This window comes from Euprymna scolopes, chromosome 36 (genome assembly GCF_053919585.1).
Source record: "Euprymna scolopes isolate OS-2025 chromosome 36, ASM5391958v1, whole genome shotgun sequence".
Classification (NCBI taxonomy): Eukaryota; Metazoa; Mollusca; class Cephalopoda; order Sepiida; family Sepiolidae; genus Euprymna; species Euprymna scolopes.
In genome coordinates, this window is record NC_136517.1 from 1,030,089 (window position 1) to 1,052,500 (window position 22,412).

General features: G+C 34.3%; 1 protein-coding gene and 1 pseudogene across 1 annotated transcript in view; both read right to left on the minus strand.

The window, feature by feature from the left end:
• LOC145260278 (golgin subfamily A member 5-like) overlaps positions 1–22,412 on the minus strand; it is an 87,888-nt gene that overhangs the window by 21,998 nt on the left and 43,478 nt on the right. Inside the window, exons 5-10 of the mRNA XM_080118115.1 lie at positions 19,056–19,179; positions 14,569–14,665; positions 11,614–11,720; positions 7,029–7,196; positions 3,911–4,039; positions 2,724–2,822 (exon numbers count right to left, since the gene is read on the minus strand). Of these exons, the coding sequence (XP_079974241.1) occupies positions 2,724–2,822; positions 3,911–4,039; positions 7,029–7,196; positions 11,614–11,720; positions 14,569–14,665; positions 19,056–19,179 (724 nt within the window). The remainder of the gene's footprint in view (positions 1–2,723; positions 2,823–3,910; positions 4,040–7,028; positions 7,197–11,613; positions 11,721–14,568; positions 14,666–19,055; positions 19,180–22,412) is intronic.
• Positions 4,371–4,527, minus strand: LOC145260877 (U2 spliceosomal RNA; annotated as a pseudogene).

Below are 22,412 nucleotides of genomic sequence, written 5' to 3' on the forward strand. Positions count from 1 at the left end.
GAAGAGCAGGTAAAAAAAAAAAGGGTTTCACTGTCTATAGAGTTATCTCCCTTGCTGGTTTAAATTTTTTGGTCATAATTAAAATTTGGATTATTCTGTTTTCATTTTGAGCGTTATTCTCACAATATTTCAGTTGATGTAACCTCCAACCTTCTTCTGGTGTATTTTATCAAACTCTGAAATATGATGAGCACAGAATAATCCAAATAATACAAATCATTAATTTGAATCTCAAAAATTCAGAAACAACACAAGTTACGTTTCCATATAAACTGTAGTAAAGTATGCTATTATATTGCCAATAACACGATAAAACTTTAACAATTGGAAATTTGCTAACGAAAATCAATCTTAGCACTAAGTGAAACTAACTTGCACTCCTCCATCCTTTCTAACCACTTTAACATGTCTGGTTATCTTCCACCTTGCCATAAAGACTAGAATATAGACTTTGGAGTCTATAGTTGTAATAGCCTCCCCATGACTAGGGAAACTAAACTAGAATCAGATGACCAGGCCTTCATGTGCTTTAGACTAACTTTACAACATAGCGTTAACTACCTGTATTTTCTTTATCTCTCTCCCTTGATCCAGGACTGTACTCTAATCAATCATGCTTCTAACAGCATAGATGTAGCACCCTCTTTGACACTAGCACCCAAATACATGTATTTGATGACTTTAACACCCACCACAGTAATTGGCTTAGCTTCTCTAACTACACAGCTGGTAGCATCAAATAACTTTTCTATATCCCATTCCTTGACACAGGCAGTAATGTTCCTGACCCGTACCCCAGATTGTCAGGACCAGTAAGCCTCATTTCTGGACCTATTTCTGACAACAGTTCCTGATGATTGTGTAACAAATGCCCATTGCCCACTTGGAAACACTAATCATGCTGTGATAATGATAGACATTACTCTAAACTCTTGACCCCAAGTTGAAGAGCCATTGCTCAAAACAACAAGGTATTACAATAAGGCTGACTGGGATGCCATTAGAGATCATATCAGAGATGCCCCATGGGGAAATATCTTTTATCTTCCTGCGGAACAGTGCACAAATGAGACTACAGAATGGTTCAAAGTGACAATTGAAGCACATGTTTCCACGCGGAAATTCTGTAGCAACATCCCTACATCAAAGTGGCACTGTGCCTTGTTTGGGGTGAAAATGGAATGAAAAATGAATAAAAAAAGTTTGTGACATCAACCAAAATGCTATTTAGGCCCAACTATTAAATTTACATGTTTTGATGTCTATAGAGTTCTGTCTTCATCTTGGAGCAAACTGTCTAATTAAGTAAAAAAAAAAAAAAATAGCACCCTTTAGAGAATTTGATCCTAAGGAGATATTAGAAAGTACACTCAGTATTTTTGTGATGAACAATTTAATATTGTCAAGTAAAGAAAAGGTACTCTAATATTAGTAGCAGAACCCATGTCTCAGCAGTACATGGCAAGATTGAGGAAGCCATAAATTGCAATCTAATTTAATATTATACGAAAAGGAAACCCAGTGTTGCCCAGGATTGAATGAGGAAGCATATGATTTTTTGTGTTCAGCTCAAAGCACCATATTTTTTGGTTTTATAATATTCAATTTTAGGGATGAGGACCAAGGATGTATGTAGCATTGATTGGGTTGAGAAGATGCAATTACAGTGATATTTTAACCTCTTTAAGAGACACCTGACATTTCTAAAGAATGACTGCTCCAAGTTAATTATTTCTTAATTTCCATAATTTTCCAATTGTAATATACTTAATAGTGAAAAGTTTATTGAATATTGACTTCACTCTTCCAAAATTAATTGTTTAAATTTTTTTTTACAAATTTATTTGTTCAAGGAAAAAATTCCGTCATGAACATAATGCTTCACAAGCAGTTCAGCAGCCATGTTGAAATATTAGGAAAAACATTCAAAAGTCAACAATATGCATATGCTACATCTGGATTGCTGCATCTACTACTAATCTCTCTCTTTTAGACAAGGTTAAAAAAAAGTCTCAAATGTAATAGGCCACGCACTATTAGTCAAACTCCAACCTCTGTCCCATCACCACAATGTTGCATCCCTCCTCCTGTTTTACAAGTACTTTTACAGAATGTGTTCTGATGAACTCATAGCATGTGTGCTCCCCCGACATACATACTTCTGACTAACCGAACAAGCAGCAAAATCCCGCCCCTTCACTCGTGTAGTCCCTAGACACCAAAAAGCCTTCTACCCAAATAGTTTCTTCTCTTGGACTGCTGTACTTTGGAATTCCTTCCTCATTTCCTGCTTTCTTGACTGTACTGACATGCAGAAATTTAAATGTAATGTGAACAGATATCCTGCTGCTTAACTCCCCACAGTTCTCTATTAGACCTGATCACAAATAGTAGCCTCTTACATCCAAGTGGCAATATACCTTGTTTTAAGTAAGAAAAAAAAAAATTAGCAATCATATTGAATCATCTCCAACTTGTATAACAAAAGTCATGTTGTAAAAAAAACAAAACAAAAAAAAAAAACAAAAGAACATTGAATTTAATGGTTTTTATGCAAAAAATAAGATGTTTTGAAATGATGCTGAGCCACATATTTTTAGGATTCTCTTAAAGTTGATATGAGCTAAAAATTAGGTCAACATCATCATCACCACAGCCAACCACATCTGCATGAACACTAGTTCATCCCAAAGCAAAAAAATTTAAATTAAACTAATTCTTACCTGATTTCTAATTCTTTCAATTTCCTCTTCTCTGCTCTTTATCGAAGACTGATAGATGTTCTTTTGTTTATGTAGTTCTTCCATTGTATAATTCAACTCCTGAAATGAACAAAAATGTTTGCTCAATTTGATTTGTTTTAATCGTAATGAAATCATTGTGTATAAAGCTAGAGGGAGGTAGGGATATCGGGTGTAGTTTTGGTGGAATTTCAGGGAATGCGAGGGTTTTAAAGGATGCAGCGTTGTGATACTATAGGCGCTCCCAACCCCACTCCAGGTGATGGGGAGTAAAATAAAAAAGGAAATTTATCACTCGACAATAGATAGGTAGACAAAAGAAATGTGACATGGGATTGTTGGTAAGATTATTACGCTGAGAGGGATCGAACGATGGGCTTGAGATATATTTAGATTTGATTTGCAGGTACTTTAGGATTGACAATGAGTTTTATGATGCTGGAGAGTGGCTATGGGTTAATAATGATAGGAATGATAGTCCACTTAACAACAGTTTAGGAGTCGTGTGGTTTCACGGTGTCTCAATAGCCAACAACCAAAGCTAGTAGTTCTATGCTTAAAGAATTCCGAGTGTAAGAACCTGTTTCCAAAAGTATGTTTGTTCCAGGCTCCAGAAATTCTGAGCATTAAAAAAGTTTTTGAAATTCATGTAAGTTGTATTATTTTCTAACTTTGTAGACATGTTTACCTGCATTATATACAGATCAAAAAAGTGCCCCGAATCGTTGTTGGCAGCAAGATACTTAATAATTTTATGAGAGTTTACTACAATGTTTTCCCGATTCAGATACAATTTCCGATTCTAACTTTTTTCAAATTTCTAAATATTTAGCTATAGAATTGCTTTTTTTCTGGATTACCATAAAAAATAAACAACAAAAAATGTAATATGTGTATATATTTTTGCAAACGTGAAAATAAATTTGATTGATAGATTTTAGTTTTACTATTAATTTCAAATTAATAAATATTTATCATTATAAAAAGAATATACATACATTATAAAAAGAAAAAAAAGAAAAAAAAGAGACTATCGATGTTAGATTTCATCTGCATTTTAAAGTTTCTATTTTTAAGCTTAAAAATAAGTCAAATAACCAACAAAGACTTAAAAAGAAATGCGTAGACACATCGAAGACAACATCAAAGAAATCAAGAGCTTTACTCACTCTTTTCTGTTTTAATAAATCTTGTTCACTGTCTTCCCGAACCCTTTTTTCTTCGACCAACTGTTCTTGGAGGAGATCCACTTCTTCTCGATGCGATTCTCGGTCTTGTTGAAACTGCAATTCTAAATCCTTAGTAAAAAGAACAAAAAAAATTTAAATAAAGAGAAAAAAAAAAGCAGAAAGGAATAAGAAAGAAACAAACAAACAAAAAAAGAAATAAAAAGCAAAGAAAAAGAAAGACAAAGAAAAAGGAAAAATAAAGAAAAAAGAAAGGGGAAAACATACAAAAAGAAAAAAAACTAAAGAAAAAAAAATTTTCCAATGATTTCTCGTCTGCATTTTTTGGATGAAGAATTATAGTCACATACAACTTTTTTGCTAATTAGCATGTCTCTTCCACATCAGATGTTGATTACATGTGCCTATTTACAATGCCACCCCACGGGACAGAGTTAGACACCAGGGTCGTTTTTTAATGTGGAGAAAAGGAACAAAAAATAAAAATTGTCTCAGTCTTGAAGGATTTCTCCTCCACTAACAGAGAACAAGAAATTGAAGTGTAGCATCTGAAGAACAGATACTACACTTTGATCTTAACCCAAAGGCCAAGAAGAAAGATGTTGATTACATGTTGGCATTTGCAAAACCAAGTAATTTCCCCCGTGACATCATTTACATCAATTTTGATGTACCATTGCTTAAGGTGATTTTTGACAAAGTCAATCCAAATCTTCGGTCAACTTTTTCTTCTTTGATTACCCTCAACTGAGTTGTACATCTATTTATCTAACCAACTTTTTCCAACATGCCCATATGAATGCAAAAGGTTGCAAGGTAAAACTGACTCCAGTCTGGGTATAACGGAATTTTGGGTCATTACCAAAATTCGTTTTATTGGATAACAAATAAAAAAAAAATGGAGAAAGGCAAAAGAAAAATGTTTTAAAACAATAGTTAAATAACACAAATAATTAAAGAACTCAGAAACGTAATTAAGTTCAGTCTATTTGAAAGGAAATAAAAGTAATTGATTTTGTTTTCAAAGCTCAGAAACTAAAAAAGTTCCATGAGTAAAAAAAAAAAAGGAAGGAAGGAAAAAAAAGTAATAAAAAAAAAGCCAAGACAGTCAATCACACACAACACTCTCCAAGGATTCTGTACAACCCTCTCCACGGATTCTAAATTGTCAAGGGACCAATAAAATGTTTAGAAGGATGTTTAACAATATAGGATTGGAATGTTTGGTTTTAATAAACAAAGATACGTGACAAAAGTTCAGGCAAGGGCTTTTGGTTACGATATATACGTGACGTAACAAGTTTACAGACATGCAAGAAAGTTAGAGAGTCTTTAATGGGCGGCCAAGAGAGACGGTCGACAGACAGGATAGCACTCGGCAGGGACAAGATCAATAATTAATATGTAGACAGAACTGTATCAGCGTTCAATCTTTTCAAGATGGGAACAATATTCTGGAATAAAGGTTGCGAAAATAAACTGGAGGTCTGTTGTTTGTGGTAGAATTTTCGTTGCAACAAGATCAAAGATGGCCAAGTGTCTTCCCTAATTGGTCAAATGTTGTAACCTCATAGAATAGTATTTGTCCTTTTTGTGAAGTTATGTCTTCCTTTGTCTGGCAAGAAACAAAGATATTTATTCCATCCATTATTCGTCGTTATATGTGAACATGCACCAGATAAGTTGTTTCGTGACATTTCGAAAACAAGGCGATCACACGTAAATGTATGAAGAACAAACACACATTCAATAAGACATTCATTACATACACATGTATATATGTACAGAATATATATATACACACACACAAGCACAGTGATTACATAACACGTATTCTCGTGGGAGTGTGTATATATTCTGTACATATATACACGTGTATCTAACGCGTGTGTAATTTAATGTGTGTTTGTTTTTCTTACATGTAGGTATTTATTTGCTTCCCCACGCAACCAAAATGTGACACAAAGTCGTTTTTAATGTGGGGGGGGGGGTGGAAACCAGCTCCCCCCCAAAAAAGGTGCACTCTGGAAATATGCAAAAATGAAATTGCTATTGTATAGAAGGTTTCTCCCTGCACCAACTAAAGACAAGTTACATCAGAACAGATACTACACTCTGATAATGTCAATTCTTTCATACAAGATATAATTGAATTCACATCCTGTGTCATTTTAATTTTAGTTTTATTTTATTCTTAGTTATTATCGCCCATAGCAGAGATTTAACCTTCAATCTACAGAAGACTGTTATATAGAACTGATTGTTAACACTTATCTGTTGCACCACAGGTTTGCATTAAAATTATTTGACACAAGAAGCTACCTGATGTAAAGAACTAAAATATTACTTCCAAGTAAAAACGAGTCAACGATAAATGTTTAATGAATAGATTCCAACTCAGAAAACAGCAATTCTTCCCTTTTGTCAGAAACATTGCTCCTGGAATGTGAGGACTAAAACAGAAAATTATAGTTAAACACTTTTTCAGATAAATTTGACACACTGTTGTCAAAACTTTCAAGTTGACTTGCACACGCCTATGTACGTAGCACACGCCTATGTACGTAGCACACACCTTCTTCCAACTCATTTCTCTGTTTGCTTCACATCTGTTTTTATTCATCTGCTCCATCTGCATAGAAACAGTGTCACTCACATGGCCATCAATCATAAAACCTGGGTGTCTGCATTTTAGCCTTTCTTCCTTGTTTTTTTTTTTTTTTTTTTTTACTCAACCGACCCTTTGAAGCACACACACATACTAGCCAAGTAAGTTACGATTTTCCTTACAAAAATAAGCAAATCAAAAGTTACGAGACTGGCAAAAGTAAACCCAACATTCACTTTCTACTCCTCTTTAATCTGATCATGGTCGATAGAACGAGAATAATCTATCCCTGGAAATTGAAAGCTTGAAATTCTGTATAGAATCCCAAGTTTCACCACAAATATCTCAGAGTTCAAAAAATATACCCAAAGAAAGTTATATCAGCTGAAACAGTGAAAACAGCAGCCATGATGAGAACAGTTGTTCGAAGAATCCAAATAATCGATCCTTATCTCAAACAGCTGAAGCTCAACAAATAAGTAAAAACCTTACTTGCAATTCAGTCCGTGAATTTTCAATCCGCATTTTGTATTGTTGTATTTCTTCCTTGAACATGTCTCTCTCTGTTTTGAGTGCTTGGTATTCTTCACTTGAAATGCCTGACGATTCACCAGAAGCACCAGAACCATCTCGCAAACTTGCAATGAGACGTTCTTTAGACTAAACAAAAAAAAAAAAATGAAAAGAAAAAAAATATATAATTTAACGTACAATATTTAAACAGCTCTATATGATCGTCCATAAAATAGTGAAACAAACACTTGTAATCATATAAATGCGATTTTGGGGGCTGAAAAAGGAAACATATGATATCGGTGTGAAATCGTTTTGGGTCTGTGACTCATGGTTTAAAAATCTTGTTAGATTAACAATCAAAACAAAAAAGTGAAAAGGAAACTTTGCAATGAAACATTCTTTTGACAACAACAAAAAAACGAGAGAAAAAACAAAAAGGAACAAAAAAGACAAAAAAAAAACAATTTAGAAGCCTCTTAAAAACGAAAAAAAAAAAAAAACAGAATTTCATGTACAATATTTATGCAACATCCCTCTTTCTCTCACTTCTCATCCTCTCATTACCTGACTTTTTTTAATCTCTTCCTTTCTTCTCTTTATAATGTAACACAAGGATGACTCACTCAAAAGAGAGGGGTAGGGGTGAATCCTGTATGATGTCAAGATATATCAAAAGAATGATACGAGAAATAGTGGTCAGGGAAATAGGAAAATAAAGAAAGAAGGAAGTGACCCTATATGAAATAAAACAATTTTAGCGTTATTTCCATGGCAGGTGCTCGTCTGAACTCCAATCTCTGGTCCCCCCTCGCCAATCTTTCATGAAAAACACCAGTCTAGCTGAATCCACTGTGAAAAATTTCCCCACTCTTTATCTGTGCCTAAATCAAAACGTGGATTCCATGAAAAAAGCTTCTTTCTTAGAACTGCACGCCTGTGGAACTCTGTTCCGTCTGCCTTCTTCCCACCTGACTACAACTTGGATGTGTTCAAGTCCAACGTTAACAAATTCCTAATGAACCGCCCTCTTAAGTAAACACTTCATTAAATCTCCACACTAACGCACTGTACTTGCAATAACCCTTATCCCTGAGTGGTTTCCGGGCCTTGATAAGTGGTGACCACCGTGTAAAAAAAAAAAACACTTGTATAAAACATGATTTGTCGATTGAAAAACAAAAGGAAACATGATATTGTCGTAAAATAATTTTGTGTTTGTAATTTCTGCATATAACTTTTAAAAAAAGAAAAAAAAATAGCCAATTTCCAAAAGGTTTATAAAAAGAAAGCAAACCAATATTGCATCTATATACCATTTGTTCCAGGAAGCAGAAAACAGACAGAGAATGCCAACATTCTTCTGTTAAGAAAAAAGTGATGACGGTACATCTACAGATGTCCGTGGAGACCACAACTAGGCATTGGAGTAAAAAACTCCTTAAAAGATATATTTAAATTCCTGTTGAAAATGTTGTATGCCAGAATCAGGTCTTCTTGCTGCTAAAGTGAGAACAGATTCAGACTTTGAAATCGATTCTTGTTGGTAAACGAGGAGACTCATGTCACCAGCTAAGTTGTCAACTGTCGAACATATTCCAGTTGTACGGCCAGAGATAGATTAGTTTGAAAGTCAATTTTGAAAAGCAGTGCAACACATGCCAGCATGTAAAACAGACATTAAACCAAATATGACCATGATATACAAGTTGCCTATATGTTTTTTCCAGGCTTAACGCAGCAAAGCATTTGAGGTAGCAATGTTGCGTATGCATTTCTAAAGTATCGGAGATAACACCTGGCCAGAAGATTAACATCAGACTGATTGACACAGAAACACCTACAAACACTGTACAAAATATGTCAGTTCACTAAATAAACAATACATGGATGCAAGCCACATCCTGTTGGATTGTTGGAACATTGTATGCATAGGTGACAGAATGAGTGTAAAAGTTGTCGATGATAACTCATTCGCTGCAACAGAATAATAAAGGCATGCCATTAAATTTTACGGTTCTTTTCCAGAACTCACCCCCATTCTATGAAAAAAAAAAAAGTAAAAAAAATATCTAATAATGCACATACCTGTGGCAAAGAGTAAATCATATGCCAAAGATCATGTAAATCGACCAAATATATTTCTTTTTTGATAAAGAAAATCATTTGTAAGCGAATTTAACTATTTCCAATGCCTCTCACTCTCCCCATGTTAAAAATTTCTAAAATCTTGCAAAACTTTGAATTATTTGGAATTATCAGCCTTGTTCGTTTGGACCATTTTCAAGATGGCATCTCGAAACTGTCGCTTGTTACTTAAAAATCAAACTACTTGATCGATTTTCATGATTTTTGGAATATGATATTTTTTTTCCATCATGCATATGTACAGTATACAGATTTTTTTTATTTGTATTTATTTATGAGGGGGGGGCAGTCTGGATAAGCAATGTTTTTTTAAACAGAAACAATAACATTTTTTTACAAGTCCAGCAACAATATATGAAAACAGCTTTCAGTCAAATCATAAACATTCATTAAAAATAGTTTTATGGGAAAAATTCTATGTCTCAATCACAGATTCAAACTGAATTCAAAATTGTGCTTATGAAAAGGGACGATCTAGAGCTGCTGCTGTTTTAACCGCTCACCCATCAAAACTTAACATTTTTATTTTATTCCCAAAGGACTAATCTAATAGCTTCTTTCCTCAAACTGCTAGCATATTTTTTCTTTCTTATTTACGTTCACCTCTAACAAGGCATATAGTCACTTGGACATAAGAAGCTACTATTTAAGAAAATTAACAAAATGATGGTTTATATTACATTTAAACTTTTGTATATCAGTACAGTCAGGGAAGCAGGTAGCAGGAAGGGAATTCCAAAGTTTAACTGTTTGAAGGAAGAAACTATTATAGTAGAAAGTTTTCTGGCATTTAGGGACCTCAATAGTGAAGGGGTGTGATTTTGTTGCTAAGCAGGTTTGTTAGGGATATGTAAGTTGTCGGGGCACGAGTGTAAGGAGTTCATCAGAGCACATAAAATACTTGTAAAACAGGCACAGAGATGCAACATTGCAGTGATGGGACAGGGGTTGGAGCTTAGTTGACAAAGTTGGACCTATTAAATTGATTCTTTTTTTAGATCCTATCCAAGAGGGAAAGACTAGTGGTAGATGCATCAGCCCAGATGTCACAACAATGCATGGGCAAATTCTCTTTTCTCCTGGTTATACCAAAATACATAAATTTAAATGTAAAGTAAATAAACATTTTACTGCATCAGATGCCCCTTATGAATCTGTTCCTAATTCACAGTAACTCCCTTATATGTCACAATTTGGGGTGAATAAAAAAATTAAACTGAATCTACTATTTTCACTATTCTACGTTTACTGACACAAGAATTCTCATCAATTTTTTTTTTTTAAACATGGCCAAACCATTTAAGTCTACTCTTCTGCACATATCTCCCTATACTGTCTAGATTTAATCTCCCTCTGAGGTTATCAGATCTAAGACTGTGTTTACATGCCACACACAGGCAGTATCTCGGTAGTGGTCGTCTTTGTCGGATGCTTCTTCGCAATTGTGAGGCCTCTTCAGAACTGTGGGCTTCATCAGGAGCGTGCGCTTCTTGGACTCATGACCATGTTATGACTCCATTTCATCATCGAGTATAGGACTTTCTGACAGCATAAAATCTTTGGAGAGCAGGTCAGAAAGTCTGATACTTGATGATGAAACAGAGTCAGAAGAAGGTCATGAGGCAGGAGTAGAAGAAGCACATACTCCTGATGAAGCCCATGTTTCTGAAGAGGCCCCATAATTATGAAGAAGCACCTAACAAAGATGACCACCGCTGGGATGTTGCCTGTGTGATCAGGAGTGCAAGGAGATGTGCGACAACAGTCATGGAAACAAACGTCCAAGGGTGGCATGTGCGTATTGTAAAAAGTATTGTATTGTAAAAAGTCACGAACACTAGAACTCAAAACCCGACAGCAAAAGAAAAGGTGACATATGCAAATTGACGCGATCAAATTTGATCATATAAAAAGTCAGTATTTCTTTCACTAGTGAGAACATTCTTTTGACTCAGAGTCGTTTGAACGTACAGTTAATTCGCATGTCAGTGGGAAGAAAGAAATATGGATTTTCTATGAACGTTGAAACAGGAAAAGAAACAAGATTGTCGTTTTGCATATGCCGAGAACATTGCAAGCTAAAGAAAACCTTTTTTTTAATGGTATTCAGCAGTTCGAAAGGCAAACTTTAATTTCAACACTTCAGACTCTCATTACACATCCATCGTATCATTCTCATATAGTTTTCTCCATGCAATGTATGTACTCAACCTTCACTGGTCACATTTCACTTGCCTTTGAAATTCCCTCTCTTCTCCTGACTGTACCAAAATGCAGAAATTTAAATGCAATGTGAACAAACATTTCACTGCACAACTCCCCATTTAAGATGCTCCCTATGAATCTGTCTTCTAATTCACATTAGCTTCCTTATACGTTGCAGTTTGAGATGAATAAAAAAATTAAAATCACTCACCTGAAGAATCCTTGAAGCTTTTTCTTTATAATCAAACATTTCCTGTTTGATGGCTTCCATGTTCAATGTGGCCGTCTTTAACTGCTTATTAAGTTCAGCAGTTTTGTCTGTAATTAAAAAATTTAATTTTACAAATTTTCAATGGGTTCTTATTTAGAATTTGATTTAACTAAGCAAAACAAAAATACAGAAAAATCTTTATCATGTACATACTTGTCAAAGACCGAAGATGTCATATTCCAAAAATTATGTAAATTGATCAAGTAGCAAGTAGTTTCTTTTTTAACTAAAAAAAAAGTCGAAATTTACCATAATTATTTTTGAATACAATCAAAATCTTGGTAGTCAAATTGAGTTGTTGTCATTGAATTTTAACACATTTCAAAACAACGTGGCGGCTCCTGGCTTGCTCATCATAAATTGATTTTTTTAAGGTTTTTTTTTATGCACGTTCACTCCTAACAAGGCATATTGCCACTTGGACGTAATGGGCTACAATTTGGGACCATGCAAAGGAAAGATTAACAAGATGTTGGTTTATGTTACATTAAAACTTCTGCATATTAACACAGTCAGGGAAGCAGGTAGCAGGAAGGGAATTCCAAAGTCTAGCTGTTTGAGTGAAGAAACTATTAGAGTAGAAAATTTTCTGGCATTTAGGGACCTCAACAGTGAAAGAGTGTGATTTTATTATTAAGCAGGTTTGTTGAGGGATATGTACATCGAAGGGGCACAAGTGCAACAAGTTCATCAGAGCACATTTCATTAAAATACTTGTAAAACAGGCACAAAGATTTAAAATTGCGGCGATGGGACAGAGGTTGGAGTTAAGTTGACAAAGTGGGACTTATTAGATTGAAGACTCTTTTTTTGGATCCGATCCAAGAGTGAATGACTAGTGGTAGATGCACCAGCCCAGATGTGACAACAATACTTCATACATGGGCGAATGGTGACCTTATAGAGGTACAGGATACTCTCAGGTGTGAGTCGTCTTCTAGTAAGATAGAGGGAAGCCACCTTCTTGCAGCAGCTTTTGCAATATCCTTAATGTATTTGTTCCAGTTCATATTGCCCTTGAATGTTAAGCAGAGGAGTTTGAAGGAAGAATTATCAGGTAGGTTGTTTATTTGTCATGGATATCTGTGGTTGGAGAGGCGTCTTGTAATTGTTAAAGGAAAGCAGCTTAGTCTTACTAGCATTAAATGCTGCCATCCATTTACTGTTCCATTCAACTACGGTCTGGAGGTCATTTATTAAGGATTCTGCCACTGTCTTTAAAAAAATATTTACTTGATCAATTTACATCATTTTTAGATTATGACATCTTTGTTTCAGTGATAGGGTATGTACATCATAAAGATTTTTCTGTATTCTTTTTTTTTTATTTATTTTTTTAATCAAATCAAATTCTAAACAAGCACTTTTTTCAATGTTTTGCAGTTTTAGACAAATATAATAATTAGGGCTAGGGCTAGGATAACAGAATATTCTTTTCAGTGTTTTGACTTAGGAGTGTGTATCCATTGATATCTTATATGCTTTTATATAGAGTGATGTGGTTCTCAGTTGATTAACTGTGTCGGATATATGCTCAAGAGTCAAAACATTGATAAAAATATTCTGTTGTCATAGCCCTAATAATAATTAACGCTTACAAACTGTTATACATTGGATAGATTTTGGATAGGAACTATCAATGGTTCAAAGAGTTATATTTGACATCCATGAGATTAGCACATGTGGAAAAAAGGAGTTGAGGGGGGGGGTCACATGACTCATGCTTTTAAAGGAATACATTTTATTTTTAATGTTAGGCTCAGATAGCATTTAAGCTAAAAAATCAAACTTTGCTTCTGCCTAGTCAATTTTCATTTGTTATTGTTGTACCATATTATTGGCAATATAATAACATACTTTGCGACAATTTTTTTACAAAATTATTGATACTTCAGCCGACCTTGATGACTAATGTGAAATATTTTTAGATAATCAGATAAATATTAATATGAAACAAGGGAGATAAGTAATATTTTAAATCAAAGAATATAAATAGAGTTGTCTATCTTTATGTGCAAAGAAATAAAAATTAAAACTAAAATAATTTTACTGCATCTTGGCCATAAATGGGGATGCTTCTTCGTTATTCGAGCAAAATTCGAAAATAAAAATATTTTCAGGTATAACTAATAGTATCTGCTTGTCATGTAGCAGTAATGAGCATATCCAAGAATTACGAAAACGATAAGGTAGAAAATTAATTATTAATGAAAATAGTTTTTGAAGATATTATCAAAAATTGAGTCTTGCTAAAAAAAGAAACTGGAGAGTTCAAATCGTAACAAGGGAGGTAATTATTTTCTGAAACCTTTGAAAATTTAAAGCCATTTTAGCAAAACTCACTAATTGTCTTCAAAAATTTTTTCAAATAATTAATTTTCTACCTAAGTTTTTTGCAATTTTTGGATATGTTCATTACTGCGACATGACAAGTAGATATCTATGACTAAATCTAGTCATAAATTCTAGTCATAGATTATTGTGATTAAGTTTTCTATTTTATTGAATTCTAACATTTTAATTTAGTTTTGTTTTACAGCATATCAACTCTTCAGATTATTTAATGCGAAATCCAGTAATTTTGGAAAAAGATTTTATGCTTCAAGTCTTTATATCTTTAAATATTTATTCATGGTGTTTTTTTGTTGTTTTTTTTTTTTTTGTATAAGAAAATTGTTGCTTTTGATTTTGAAGAATATGATTTCGTTTTGCAAAGAAATAGGGGAAAAAGTAACATTAATGTTTGATGCATTTTAGGTCAGAAAGCCAATATCTTCAGTCTGATCTAGTAATACTAGTTTAAGATTTTGAGTGAAGCTGAAAAAAGCATCAAGTGGAAAGGGAAAACGGTTTTCTGGTTTTATTCTTATTTAGTAATTAAATAATAATAATTACTTTTCTCTTCTGTAAGTTTTTTCTGCGTCATGCTCAAAGATTCAGCCAGACTCTGTTGTTCCTGTTCCAACTTGTTTTGTCTTCCAGAAGAATCGATCTAACAAAAAAAAATTCAAATTAAGATAATTATTTATCTTTAAAATTTACATACTGATTTGTGATGCGAAGATTCCAATATTTTTTCTGATTCTGATACAATTACTGATTTTGTTTTAAATTCCTGATTCCGAAACAATAACCAATTTTAATGTCCATGTAACATGAAAAATATAAAAACAAATAATATTACACCCATATAAAGGTGAATCACAATAAAAACGAACATTATTGTAAAACTTATAAACCATTTAAACAGATGATTCTAGATTATGCAGATGTCACATAACATATGATAATATATGAAAACAGATTGTGAATGTATCTGCTAATTTTAATGTCTAAGTAACATGGAAAATATAAAAACAAATCACAATGGAAATATGATCATCAAAGGTCATTGCATTTATTAAAATAGTTGAACTGTAAAACTCAAACAATTAAACAGATGATTCTGGATTATGTAGATGGCACAAAACATTTGATGATGCGTTGTATAAAAAAAAAAATTGTGAATATATTGGACTGTCAGCAAGAGGGACTATCTATAGGTGGATGGGAGTGTCTATTCCTCATGAAGCCATCTATTATAAAATATATATATGTGGCACTAATTCTCAGTGCCACGGTTGCTAACACTCTTCAGCATGCCCAGGTGATGATTTGGCCATAAGCGTAGAGATACACAAAAATGCAATCCCAGAATTCCCTTTCTTGATCGGTCACTTTTTCGTCTGGACAGCATGGGATGAGCATACGTGTTTCTGTCTCTCCGTGAATGAGAGTGGGGGGGGCTCCCCCCCTCAATACTAGTTAAGCATAGTTAGTTTAATAATTGTAGGATATGTAAAGTGTAAATTGTTTTTGTAATATCTAGTCTATACATAATGTAAAATAAATAGTTAATTATGTTTTATAAATATTATGATTGTGTCGTGTTGTGTGTGTTTATTTGTGTTTGGCATGCATGCCTATATTAAACAATGAAGTGGTCCGGAGGATGAAGAAAGGAGATTCCAACCAGAATGCCACCAGGGTGAAGAAGTCATCTGAGAGAATGAAGGAGTCACACCCACATCCAACATCTCAGGTATGATTTTCTTCTTGATACACAGACCCTAATGACTGGCCATCTTCACGAGACCATTCCCAAGACAGTGTAACAAGTGAAGCCAGTCACATGCCAGTGACTGGCTGATCATGTTTATATATATATATATATATATATATATATATATATATATATATATATATATATATATATATATAGTGAATAAATGACAAAAGACAAGCAGCAAAAAATCTATTTCATGGTAGTGGTCAGAGTGGGCAACCATATTTTTGTAAAATAAAATGTGTGTGTGTGTGTGTGTGTATATATATATATATATATATATATATATATATATATATATATATATATATGCACATTTTATGTCTCTGCCAGTCATCATCTTAAAGCCCAGATCAAATCACATGGCCGCTGGGCCTGCCTACGCTGCCACATAAATTCTTTTGGTGACTGAAAAGTGAGATGTATTTCCAATTACTTTGACGCATAACTAATATAATATCATTTCTTTAATTTGTATTTTATTGCACATTATCTCACTTATTGCAGCAGAAAAAAGATTGTCATACGCAAAAACTCATTTTCTGTAATTTGCTGACCCCATCCCCAAGAAAAGTAACATGTACAATATCTATTTTTTAACATTTCATTTTCATAAATATATAACTATATTAGCTAAAGATCTAATTCGGTGATAGCTTTTCAAAGAGTAAATATTTCTTGCCAATAAATTACCAATGTATCGACGGGTATAAGATCAATGTGTTCCATTTAAGATTTCTATTTCATAAATCTACCTTCATAAAATGTATTTTTCATGAATAAATTTAAAAAAAAAAAACGAAAAAAATGGGGCTTGTCCAGAATACCCCTGATATTAAAAAACTAAAATAAAGAAAACTGTGACAGAAATATCATATACCAAAAATCACGTAAATTCATCAAGTATTTTTAAATAAGAAAATCAAATTTTATGGTTAAACTATAAGTGACACCATCTTGAAAACTGTCTGAAATAACTCCAAAACCATTTTTAACATGGAGTGGGGGATCATTGGAAAGACTCCATTTTGTAATGATAAATTTTCAAAATTCTTTATAAAAATTCCAACAAAAACCTAACAGCCAGCCATGGTTCTCCCTAGAATGTGCTGCTGCTATCGCGCACAGAAATCACTTTTTCCATAGCTACCAATGTAATAGATGCACTGAGACTAAAGCTGCTTTCAGGACTGCCAACAACCATTGTAAAAGAGTATTAAAAAAATGTAAGAGAGCTATATGCTCAGTCTGTTAAATTCAAAGTAGCTGAGCAGTGGCTTGGTTCCCACCAGTTTTGGCAAATAGCAAACAGAATCCTGAACAGAAGTGTGCGTCCTATCTCAACCATCATCAATGGACCTGAGGTCATCTCATCAGCATCAGACAAGGTCAAACTATTTGCCAAGAACTTTACAGCTAATTCTACCCTATGCGACGAAGGCCATCAACTCCCCATATTTCCTCCTATAACAGACAACACGCTATGCAACAGACAAATATCTATGCATGAGGTCGCCAAGCTAATCAAGAACCTTGATTCCAGTAAAGCAACTGGCCCTGATGGCATTCCAATTATAGTGTTGAAAAAGCTTCAAAAAGAACTTGCCCCCATACTTACAAAACTGTTTAAGCATTACCTTAAGGAGAAGTACTTCCCAACACCCTGGAAAACCTCATCAGTATGACCTGTATTTAAGAAGTCATGTGATAAGTCATCTCCCTCTCAGTACAGATCAATAAATCTCCTGAGTAAGCTGCTGGAATCCATATTAAATAGAAAAGTAGTCAACCACCTCAACAGAAATAACCTTCTTAGTGACATGCAATATGGTTTCCGTTCTGCGAGATCTACAGCAGATGTGCTAACGGTTATATCTCATAGGATTAGTCAATCTCTTGACAAAGGCTTCCTTTCTAGGGCAATTGCTCTTGATATATCAAAGGCCTTCGATAATGTATGGCATAAAGGCCTACTTCAAAGATTTCCAGCTACGGTATAACTGGAAATGTTTTCTCAATTATTAAATGATATTTCTCTCTGATAGGCTCATAATAGTGGTTGATGGGCAGAAATCAGAGGCCCACAGTATTAATGCTGGAGTCCTTCAGGGGTCCATCCTGGGCCCAACTCTCTTCCTGATCTACATCAATGATCTCCCAAAACACATGCTTAAATCATTCGTTGACATCTATGCTGAGGACACAACCATCTATGGCAACACATCAAAGGCTGTAAATGACAAAGTTCTCTCTGATTCTCTCTCCTCTGATCTTAAGCACGTGGTACAATGAAGGAAGAGGTGGCTGGTTATTTTTAATGCATCTAAAACCAAGCTCCTATCTTTACATCATCAACGCTTTGATCCCCAACACGTACATCAACTCTATTGCCAAGGTCGCTGGGAAAATGGTAGGATCCTTCTACCACTCCAGAAGATATCTCACTACTGATGCAATTCTCTATCTATATAAAAGCCAAGTACATCCAAGGATGAAGTACTGCTGCCACGTCTGGGATGGAGCTGCTAAAAATAGCCTATCCTGCCTTGACAGAGTACAAAATAGACTTTGTGGCTTATTGAAGGATGCCCTTTTCTCTTCCCTGCAACCTCTCTCCCACAGAAGAGACATTGCGAGCATGTCTGTTTCATCGTTACTACCATTGCAGGTGCTCATCTGAGCTCCAATCTCTGGTCTCCCCTCGCCAATCTTTCACGATAAACACCTGTCTAGCTGAAACCACTGTCAATAATTTTCCCCACTCTTTATCTGTGCCAAAATCAAAATGTATATTCCATGAACAAAGCTTCTTTCTTAGAAGTGCACACCTATGGAACTCTCTTCCGTTTGCCTGTTTCCCACCTGACTACAACTTGGATGTCTTCAAGTCCACTGTAAACAAATTGCTGATGGACCGCCCCTTTAAGTAAGACACTTTATCAAAGCTCCAATACTAACGATTACTACGATACTATCCCATTGATTACTGCATATGCAATAACTCTTATCCCCAAGTGGCTTCCGGGCCTTGATAAGTGGTTACAAAAAAGAAAAAAAACTACTTGATCAATATTTACATGAATTTTGAAGGACAATATTTTCTTTTCATTACGGGTACATGCATCATACAGATTTTTCCTTGCTTTTGCTTTTTTTTTATGAGGAAGAGTGGGGTGGGGGGGGGGTAGAGGCTAGTTCTGGACAAGCAGCAACAAATCTATTTCATGGTAGTGGTGGGAGTGGGCAACCATATTTTTGTAGTGGAGAATTTTCTTACATGTGACCGTTGGTAAGACTCCTGTTCACGCTTCAACATTCCTTCCAATTCCGACAATCGGATCTTCATCGTTTCTAATGCTTGGTTTTGGATGCCACTTGATTCCGAATGATCTTTTCGAACGCTGGAGGAGAAAAAAAAAATAATCAAAGCTTTACTTTATCATTTTCATGCATTAAATAACAAATGGATGACATCAACTGCCTAAATACCACATCATCATTGCACGCAATTAATTACCTACAATCCAATAGATGTTATTTGTTTTTGCGATAGGTTTTGAATGAATATAATTATATATATGAAAGTGCATTTTTACCTAAATGCGAGTTGGTACACCCAAATGGGGAGTGGTATATGTATTATTTTTAAAGTGGATAATTATATTTTAAAAATAATACAATCCAATAGAGATAGTTTATGACAAAAACAAACAAGTAAAATGTTTGTGTACTTTAATCTTAGTAGCTCTTGCTTCAATACCCTCTCCTCCTTTATAAGGTGGGTATTAGGTGTAAGTCCAGTATTCAAATTAATTAACAAAACAAGACGAGCATGCGGGGTCCTCCTCCACAATTTACTTTCACCATGACTAATGTTTGTGCAAATTTTTTTAAAAATCCAAGGCATGGTTATTGAGAAAAGTGTGAAGAAATGAATGGATGAATGATTTGGGGGTAATTTTACCCCTATAATGCCCCCCACCCCCCTTGGACCAGAGTTATACCAGAAAATTCGTTTTGGCAAAAATTTACTTTCACTATGACGTCAGATTTTTATGTTTGTCAACTGTTTCCTTATGTTAAGAGTAAGTAGGTTTGAAAACACATTTAAAAATTCTGTTAAGCTGGTCTAATGGTTATTGTACTTGAGTCATTGTCTTTAGGTTTTAGTTTCGATCTCAGCTTGAGTATTATTTTTTTTTTTTTACTTACAAGAAGTGAAATGTTTAGAAAAAAGTATAATACTCGCATGCACACGTCTCAGTTTCTTTCCATTTTTTTTGCCTTCATTTATTTTCAAGAGTTTAACGCTACGTTTAATACCTACGGTATTTCTGTTTATAATAAATGAAAAATCTGCAATAATTAAAATATAATGTTTATGTGTATTTTATGACCGGGCAATGCTGTGTGGACTGCTAGTAGTTATATAAAAAACAAGCTAAGCATGCAGGGTCCCCCTCCATGAGTGAAAAATTTACTTTCACCATAACTAACAAAGTTTTTTTTTTAAATTCAAAGAGTGATTATTGAGAAAAGTGCAGGCAAATGATTAATGGGTTACTTTCACCATGACTAATGTTTGTGCAAATTTTTTTAAAAGTCCAAGACATGGTTATTAGGAAAAGTGCAAACAAATGAACAGGCGAACGATTTGGGGGAAATTATACCCTATAATGACTCCTAGAAGAGCAATCAGAGTTATCCGGAAAATCTATTCTAGCAAAAATTTACTTTTACCATGACTAATGTTTGTGTAAAATTAAAAAAAAAAATCCAAGGCGTAGTTATTGAAAAAAGTGCAAACAAATGAATGGACGAACAGGAGTTAATTACTAGGTCCAATCCCTCCTTTATCGGTCGACCAAAAGATCTAGTTGATCAATACTACTTTTCTTTTTATTTAACTTCTACATCATTTCATTCTTCTTGCTGCTTCTTGTCTCATTTGCTCTTCATCCCATCAGCTAAAACATTCAATATGCAAATATCCAAGCAAAGTTTTAGCAGCATATAGATACAAATTTTTATTTCATGTAAACATAAATCAAAATGTTGTAGTTTCATAGATGTAAATCCACTGAAACTCTGGCGTTTATCAAAAAGTTCATCCATCCATAGCCTTGAACCCCTGGAGGGGCACAGGCCATCTACAACTTTTGTAGATGTTTTTGTAGCGAGGAGTTCTTTTTACAGGGTGAGGGTGTTGACCTCACGCCCAACCTTCCCAGAAGGTACATACAGCGCCTAGCCTTCCCAAATGATCACCCATCTGGTACTGGCCAGGCTCAATGTTGCTTAACTTCGGTGATCTGGTGAGAACCTGTGTGTCAACGTGATCGTGCCATACTTATCAAAAAGTGCCTAATGCAAAATGAGAAATAGATTTTTTTATAAAAAATGACTATTTAAAAAATTTGTTTTCATTGTAAGGATCAGGCCAGATTAAGCTGGATTTGTAAAGAAATTGCAACAGAAATATGTATGCACATATGTAGCTAATAATGTTTGTATGTATATATATATAATTGATTAATTAATTTAGGTATATTGTTACCATGAACTAAAGCCAATATAAGTGCATCCCTCTGTTTTACCAGTATTTTAATGGTGGATGCTCCGACGAACTACAAATCCTTATCCCCCCCCCATGTAAATAACCCCCCCACTACCCGACAAACTTGAAAAGCAGCAAAATCCCACTCCTATACAGTAGAGATTCCCAGATGTAAGAAAACCTTCTATTCTAATAGTTTCTTCCCCAGAACTGCTAGACTTTGGGTTCCTGCTTCTCCAACTGTATTGACATGCAGAAGTTCAAGTGTAATGTGATCGGACATCTTGCTGCTCAACTCCCTACATAGTATCCCTGCAACTTATGTCCCTGATAGTAGCCACCTACATCAAAGTGGCACTGCGCCTTGTTTGGGGTGAAAATGCAATAAAAAAATGTTTAAAATCAAAACAAAAAAATTTGATCTTCAAAGGATGATTAAATCTGGACAGTATAAGATATTTCAAGAACAGACAACTTCGTTGGTTTTGTCATGGTGAAAGAATGAATAAAGGCTTTGGTTTGTAAATGTAGAACAGTTGCGTTATCAAGGTTAGTTTGAAGGTGAAGGCATGAAAACATGGGTGGAAGTGATAAGGCTGGATTTGAGAAACAGAAGAGTAAGTAAACGATAGTTTAGTTTGCAAAACAATTTCTAAAAGCCGTCCAACACATGACAACTTATAAAATAAACATCAAACCAAAGATGATGAAAAAAGATGTAGAAAATGAAGAAAATGGAAAAGATGAAGAAAATGATGAAGAAGGTGTTGATGAAGATGACAAAAATGAAGATGGTGAAGATGATGAAAATGATGCTTTGGTACTTATACTGTTTAATCAAGACATTAAAATTAAAAATATTGAAAAAAAGATATATTGCATTTACCTGCTATGGAATGAAGCACTCTGAAAAAAGCATTTCACTTAATTTGATCAAGTAGTTTTTTTTTTACAGAGGAAAATCAAATTTTAATCAGATCGTATTGTCGTCATTTGCCTATTTACAGACATGAGAAGAGGGTACCTTTAAACAAAAAATTGATTAAGAAATAACTAAATGATAAAAGGATTAAAAAA